Source organism: Engraulis encrasicolus, chromosome 13, assembly GCF_034702125.1.
Source record: "Engraulis encrasicolus isolate BLACKSEA-1 chromosome 13, IST_EnEncr_1.0, whole genome shotgun sequence".
Taxonomy (NCBI): domain Eukaryota; kingdom Metazoa; phylum Chordata; class Actinopteri; order Clupeiformes; family Engraulidae; genus Engraulis; species Engraulis encrasicolus.
This window is the reverse complement of record NC_085869.1, coordinates 26,234,577-26,242,076: the sequence shown is the minus strand read 5'-3', so window position 1 is coordinate 26,242,076 and position 7,500 is coordinate 26,234,577. Positions and strand designations below refer to the sequence as shown.

The 7,500-nt window shown below is 45.7% G+C and overlaps 1 protein-coding gene across 2 annotated transcripts in view; it reads right to left on the bottom strand.

Annotated features, from left to right (window-relative positions):
* Window positions 1-7,500, bottom strand: part of galnt13 (UDP-N-acetyl-alpha-D-galactosamine:polypeptide N-acetylgalactosaminyltransferase 13) — a 90,840-nt gene that overhangs the window by 65,836 nt on the left and 17,504 nt on the right. For both annotated transcript variants that reach the window (XM_063213558.1, XM_063213557.1), the window contains exon 3: window positions 3,439-3,607. In XM_063213558.1, coding sequence (XP_063069628.1) covers window positions 3,439-3,607 — 169 coding nt within the window. The remainder of the gene's footprint in view (window positions 1-3,438; window positions 3,608-7,500) is intronic.

Genomic DNA, 7,500 nt, shown 5'->3' with positions numbered 1-7,500 from the left:
CGGCTAATTTATAAAGTGTCTTAACCCATTTTAGCCTGATGACTCGTATACAGTATGTTGTTTGACCTTTGGTGCCTGGAGCGACAAATTCGCTGCATTCAGGCTCTTGAGATTTTAGCTTTTTAAATAACAATGTCGGTATGTTACAGCTGATTGAACACATTCTGATGAGGGTCTTAGGATTTTAAATGCAACTTATGTCATGTTTTATGTGCATCAGAAGCTGAGATATTTAGGGTTTTATAGGCTGAGGGCAACTTTCCCAACAAGGTCTTTAGGCATTCAGCAGGCGGGTTTTTTTGCAGGTGCTTTAGGCATCAATGGGTTAAGCGTTTTAAAAAGACAAAACTCGACAGTTTAACGTCGGGGAAGTTGAACATTGAGCATGTTCCCCCAAACCAGGGTTTCCCAAACTGGGATGCGTGCACTCCTGGGGGTGCGTGGCCTTCCCCAAGGGGGTGCGCGAGTTGAATAGAGCAATGGAGGACATGTGTTTTCATGCTGTATTAATGTACATTAAGTAGTTTTCAATTGTATGGTGCATTGTATGCTTGAAGAAACATCAAGTCTATTGTAAATGAGGTTTCCCTAAATGACTCTGCATAATGTGCAATGATTTGTGCTGTGAACCCATATTTGAGTGGCCATAAGTACACCAAAACATTCGCTTAGGGGGTGCGTGAACCACATTGAAATGTACAAGGGGGTGCGCAAGGAGAAAAGTTTGGGAAACACTGCCCTAAACTGTTGAGTGTGCCACCAGAAACAAAAGCAACAACTACTATTTGATTCCCAAAGGGTGTACTACCTAACAGCCCATGACAGTGATTCAGGGCCTCTATCTGAGCTGACACTCTACCCACTTCCTTCCAGGGTATTTTTGTGGTTCCTGCCCGCTGACGTTGAGACCAAGAGGAAGTCAATCCAATTCCTGTGTCACTCACCCATCCACACTACTTTGGTTCTGCTCTCAGAACAAAAAACCCACTAGCACAGTGGTTCCCGACCTTTTTTGAACAAACTCCCCCTGGACCTCAGCATAAGCCTCCCAAACGCCTCCTTGACCTCATCATAAGCCTGTCAACGCTCCCCTTAGTATTGAAAAAGGAAACACACTAATGCCCCCCTAGGGCTTCTCAACGCCCCCTGGGGGTATGTAGCACCCCCGTTGAGAAACACTACACTAGCATGTGCAGGCTTGAACCAGTTAGTCTCAGTAACTTCTTTCACCCCCATTGTGTTTCTGTGGTTTCCGTTGGGAATTAGAGGAAGTCAGTCATCCAGTGACACTCACCTGTCCATGCTGCTTTGGTCCTGCTCTCAGAACAAAAAGTCCACTAGCATGTGCAGGCTTCAACCAAGGATGGCAACATTTAAAAAAAAATCTTAACCGACTACCGAGCCTCATTAACCTGTGGTTAACCGGTTAACCGAAAATTCGATAACTGCCATTTATGATATTGTGTCCTGTCGTGCGTCTTTCTCTGACCCCATTTTATAATGGTTAGGCTCCTGTCACACAATGTTAGTTTGTGCCCATTTGTATTATACATTTTCCCCAATCATTGTCCACTAACCTACTTGTGGAGGAACAAGGGTTTTGTTTTGGGGAGAAAAACAATTGCTTTGCCAGCGCACCCACATACAGGCACACATTACGCACAACGTCGACCTTCCATGCAACGCCGCACCGGGGGCAGGGCGGTTAACCGGCAGAGAAAATTTTAACCGGTTGACGTTGATCCGGTCAACAACTGGTTAAACGGCTACCAGTTAATATCCCTAGCTTCAACCAGTCTCAGTAACTTCTTTCACTACCCCCATGGTGTTTCTGTGGTTCCCATTGAAAACTAGAGGAAGTCAGTCATCCAGTGCCCCTCACCTGTCCATGCTGCTTTGGTCCTGCTCACAGGACAAAAAATGAGCATGTGCAGCCTTTAAAAATCCCTTTTAGATCCCCCAGTCTAGGAATTGATACAGTATGGTAGTTTATAAACTTAATTTAGATACATTCACTTAACTGTGATTTTATTATTGCTGAGGACGTCCAGATTATGACCATATATGAGTAACTTTTACATGGATGCTTTTAGATGGGTGGAATACAGTACTTCAAGGGTTTGAAGGTGTAGCAGTTTGCCTGAAAGCCTCGAACCTTTAAGAGTCAATCAGTCTCGGTAACTTCACACAAACACCCAGCCAATCATTGGATTGGAATAAATTGGATTTTTTTTCTTAACAAAAAACTTGTATTGTGTCTAAACTCACACTGAACTCATGCCACCGACGGTCTTTTAATTTGGATTTTGGGAAATGGAACGACCTGTACCCTGCAACCTGACTCACCCGTCCAGCTTGACGTCGGGAAGGCTCCAGTTGAGCGCATAAAGCCGATTTGTCTGCACTTAATATGTAAATGAAATAATGAGTTTAGGCTAATGTGAGTACCAATTTCTTTGCCTTGACTCACCTGTCAAGCCGGATATCCGGCAGGCTCCTTTTGAAAGCTTAAAGCCTGCATCTGCACTTTATATAAGAGTCAATGACGTTTTAGTAGTAGCACACGTCAGGGGGGTGCAACCACAGCTGATGCCACTATTGTATGGATTAAATTATTTGTTTTTAGTGGAGTATCTGAGGTGCTGTTTCCACGTAGCAGGATATTTTTTTAGCAGGGTATTTTTTTCTCCTGTTGAGGTGTAAACGCAATGTGTGGATAAAAATAAATCCTCCATTGTAACAAATGCGTTTCAGCCCCCTAAACAGGATATTTTTTTCTCCTGCTTTTTATACCTGGATTTTAAATATCTGCTACGTGGAAACGGAAGGCCAAAACCAATGCAAAACCAATGCAACCAGGAGAAAAAAATATCCACATATAAAAATATCCAGCTACGTGGAAACAGCACCTAAGAAGCATATTCATTGCAGTATATTAATTACTAATTACTAATTAATTTATAGCCATTAGCTTTGGCTGTACCACCTGACGGCTGAGCCCCCCATTGACCCACACATAACATAATGAATTCAAAGACTGTGAATCGTTTGGCACGATTTTTTGTTCTTAAAAAAAATTGTGATATCAGTATTGACTGAAATACTCTGAATGAATACTTGATATTGATTTTCTCCATAATTGAGCAGCATTATCATTGACCCATAAATAACGTAATGAGTTTAATCTTATGTGAGTGCGTCATCATCTTTTTTTTAAAGTATTTTTTGGGGGCTTTTCAAGCTTTTATTTTTTTATTTTTTTATGAGACAGGATAGTGGAGGAGAGACAGGAAGTGAGTTGGGAGAGAGGAACAGGGAAGGGGTGGCAAAGGACCACGGTCGTGAATCGAACCTGGGTCGGCCGCGTAGCAGACGAGTGCCCTACCGTTAGCGCCTGCACCGTAGGGCCGCATCACGTCATCTTCATCTTGAACTCACCCGTCCAGCCTGACGTCGGGCAGGCTCCTGTTGAGGGCGATCATGTCGCTGGCCATCAGGTTGAACTGGTTGATCTTGAACATCTCCTTCATCTTCTCCTGCTCGTCTTTGGCGATCACCACCGCTTTGCCCATCTCACCCGGGCCCTCGTGGGAGCGCGACATCACAGCTGCAACAACACAGCAGCACAGCACAGCACAGCAGAAAAGCAATCAATCAACCATGTCACATGAGTGTGGATTTATGTTATTATTATAAGCTCTGATCTACATTGTGTGTGACATTTGACACTTTGACCCCCCGCTTGACCTTGCTTTTCAATTTATACATTCCAGCAATACAGATATTCTCAGAGATACTAAGAGAGAGGGAGACCGAGGGAGAAAAAAAAGGAAGAAAGGTATGAAGGGATTGGCATAAGAAAAGAGCGACAGAGGCAGTGATAGATAGATAGAAAGAAAGACACAAATGGACAGACATTCAGTCAGACAGACAGAGGAAAGGGAGAAAAATCCAGAGACAAGCAGCGAGACAGGAAACGGCAGAGCAATAGCGAGAGCGAGAGCAAGCGAGAGCGCCAGCCCGGGCTCTCTGGAGGATAAATTATGAGCGGACTCGTGACATGGGTATGAAGTAAAAAATGAGTTGTGTTTTGAACCAGTGATCCGTGTTATAGAATGTGTCAGCGAGAATGTGCCGGCTGCCTGCCGGCTGCCGACGATGTCCTTGGCTGCCGAGACTTATACGCTACCGTACGCTTATACCGTACCGCACTACCGCCTTACAGTGTCAGCAAAGCAACAGAGCAGCTACATCTACGACGGACTGACTTTCCAACGCGGAAGAGAAGAGGGGAAAAAAATACAAAAAAACAGCTGCTGGGTAAATTCATGGGCCATTGACCAATCTAATTGTGACAGTGCATCACTAGGGTTTCTTAAATCAAAGCCTCATCTACGGAGCTCTTGGCGGCAGTCGGAGCCAGGTCAACTTCAGAGCAACAGCAGCGCGCGGCGAGAGAGACAGAGGCAGTTGGCCCACATAACCACGGAAGCATAGATGAGTCTATTCCATCTGTGGCTGCCGTGTGGCTGCCAGCATACACTGCATATGTGACATTGATCACTTAGGACTAAAGGAGGGTCCGCATTAATGTTTCACAATCGAGGCTGCAGCATCCGCAGCATTGTCTGGCTGGCTGTGAGCAGTTCCCATTAAAATAACAGTGGGGTGGTAGGACATAGCTGTCGGGGCTTTTACAACTTTCAAAGGCTGATGAATCTAAGCTGAAAAAAAAAACACGCAGGCATGATTGTGGGATTGGACCATCACTGTTACTTGTCCTGTCTTGCACTTTAATGTCGGTCTGTAAATGTCAGTCCCATGTATGTCAACGTCCTTTCATGGTATACGAGAGAAAATGTCATTTCAATTTCCTTGTATGACCTGCGCATATGAAGAAACTGACAATAAAAGCTGACTTGACTTGAATTGACTTGATTGTGGGAGTGTAGGGGGGTCACGGCTGTGGTGTGAAGTGGGGCAGGGGGCAGGGGAGCAGCAGTGCAAGGTTGGTGCGGTAAACAGTGTTGCCAGATTGGGCTGGTTCCCGCCCAATTGGGCTGCTTAGGATGGCCATGTGCGGGTAAAAATGGCATTTAGCAGAAAAATCCGCCCAATTTTTGCCATAGAAATCAATAGAATTGGGGATTTTGTGCTTCTAGGTGGGTTTTGAGCATTTTTTGGGCTGGAAATCATCAGATTCATCTGGCAACCCTGGCGGTAAACTGTGACTTGTCTCCAGGTTAAGAGGATTCAACACGCAGGAGCTGACCTCTGCAGAGTGTTGGGTGAGCAGAGAGGAGCAGAGCGGGATTGGACGGCCTGCGCTGCTGCATTAAGGACATCGGGCTTAACCTCGGATGGTCCGAGGGCAGCGAGGATGGATGATGGGGACGGACGGGTGGGGGATTACTCCGTTTTTTAAAAACAAGCGTCAAGGCACTCATTCAGTCACTCTCGCCGGCGGTGTGGCAAAACGGACAATGGGGATGAAAGCGGAGCGGTTTGTGCAACAGACTACTTCTTTATTATTTCACAGTGTGACAACAGGGCCACTGAAAAGCCTCCAGGGAGATGATTTTTTTTTGTAAACCAGGCCAAATCATAAAACCCACAAGTAGAGAAAAAAATGAAACAAAAAAAAACACAATTTATCTGTGCCATGTTCTTTTGTTCTAAATACTGCAAATGCTCACACCCTGGGGGATTAACAGATCTGACAGATGTACATAATCGGCGAGTTCGCAGGAAGGACTGCGGCAGTTGAGTTTCATAGTAATTTTGGAACAGAACAGACAAGGAGGGGGGGACTGCAGAGATGCTGTTCCATCACCTTAGATAACTGTGACAGTGTATTTTTGTTCCCCCGACCTGAAATGCATTCGCCAGCCTGCCGATGCTTGATAACGGCTGTCAGATCCAAACGCCACACCTGACAGATCATATATTAATCTACACACACTATTGTGCCCTCCGGGTGAGTCTGTTGATTAACGTGGATGAGGGTGGCGGTGGTGGTGGTGGTGGTGTGTAGTTAGTGAAAGCGTCAGGGATGTTCCATTTCAAGGACAAAAGATCCGCAGCAAAAGTCGAGTTTCACACGAGTACGGGAGAGCTACCGGACGAATACACCGGCCACGACAAGATCAAGCGGCAGAGAATCACTGGGCTGTGCAGCAAGAGCGATGCGAGCGATGCGAGCGATAGCGCCGACAGAGTATGTCTGTTAAAAGCAGAATGCAAGCATTACAACGTTCCCATTAGCTGATGCGACTGTCACCGAACCGCATCCTAGCTAATTTGCATAATATTCGCTGAGGTCCAATTACAAACTGTTGCTCAAGTCGCCCAAATTGCCTCTAGTCCCCGATTAGTTTTTGTTGCGCGACTCAGTACAAAGTCAATTACTTCCGTCACTGGAATCACTGATGTCACGCTTGGTCTACTCATGCCTTAACAAAGACCTCCAATTGGCCCTGGCCATGGCTCAAACCAAAACTAAGGCACTGCACTGTTACACCATGTAACCGGGTTCCATTCCAGCCCGAGGGGCTTTCCCAAACCCTTCCCTATCTTTCTCTTCCAACCATTTCCATTTCACCTCTTCAACTGTCCTGTCATTATAAAGGCAAAAAAAAATCTCGTCCAAGACGTCCAATCATGAATCTAAAAAGGGCGCAAGACGGCCCTGCCGTGTCCTAGGGCACTGGGTTACTACACCGACCACCCAGGTTCGATTCCGCCCCGGGTCATTTGCCAATCTTTCGCCATCTCTCTCCCCACTCTCACTTCCTGTCACAATCGCCACTTTCCTATCAATAAAGGCACAAAAGCCCCTAAGAATATACTTTTTAAAGAAGGGGCTCAAGACACAAACATAGAGAATGGTTGCTATAAGATGAGGAGTACAAGCAATAACAAGGTCACGGCAATATGCCAGCGCATACATAATCACACGTATGAAAGATACATGGTGCTTTCATTCAATTCAATGTGAAAACGCAGAAACAGACAAAGTGAAAGCGAATCAAAAATAGCTGTGTGAAAAATAACAACATCATCTTCGGTTTACAGAGACGCACAGATCGTACCGAGATGAGAGGAGAAAAGAAGCATCCCGCTGATGAAAATCTGCTTTGAAATATCTTAACGGACCACTGACACTCAAAAATTCACGAGTGGCAAAAAAAAGAAACAGCAGGCTCTATTTTCCTCCCATCTTCCTCCTTTGAAGGCGTCTTGGTTGTGATGCTGCTATGACAACTGTTCTCCAGTGAGTATTGTTCGGCAGGGGAGAGAGACACCTTTTGTTGATCGTTGCATCTCGGCAGACGCTAAATGTCAGCCTCTCTAGCGGGCCTGTGTGAGTGTGCCCATGCACGTGTGTGTGTGTGTGTGTGTGTGTGTGTGTGTGTGTGTGTGTGTGTGTGTGTGTGTGTGTGTGTGTGTGTGTGTGTGTGTGTGTGTGTGTGTGTGTGTGTGTGTGTGTGTGTGTGTGTG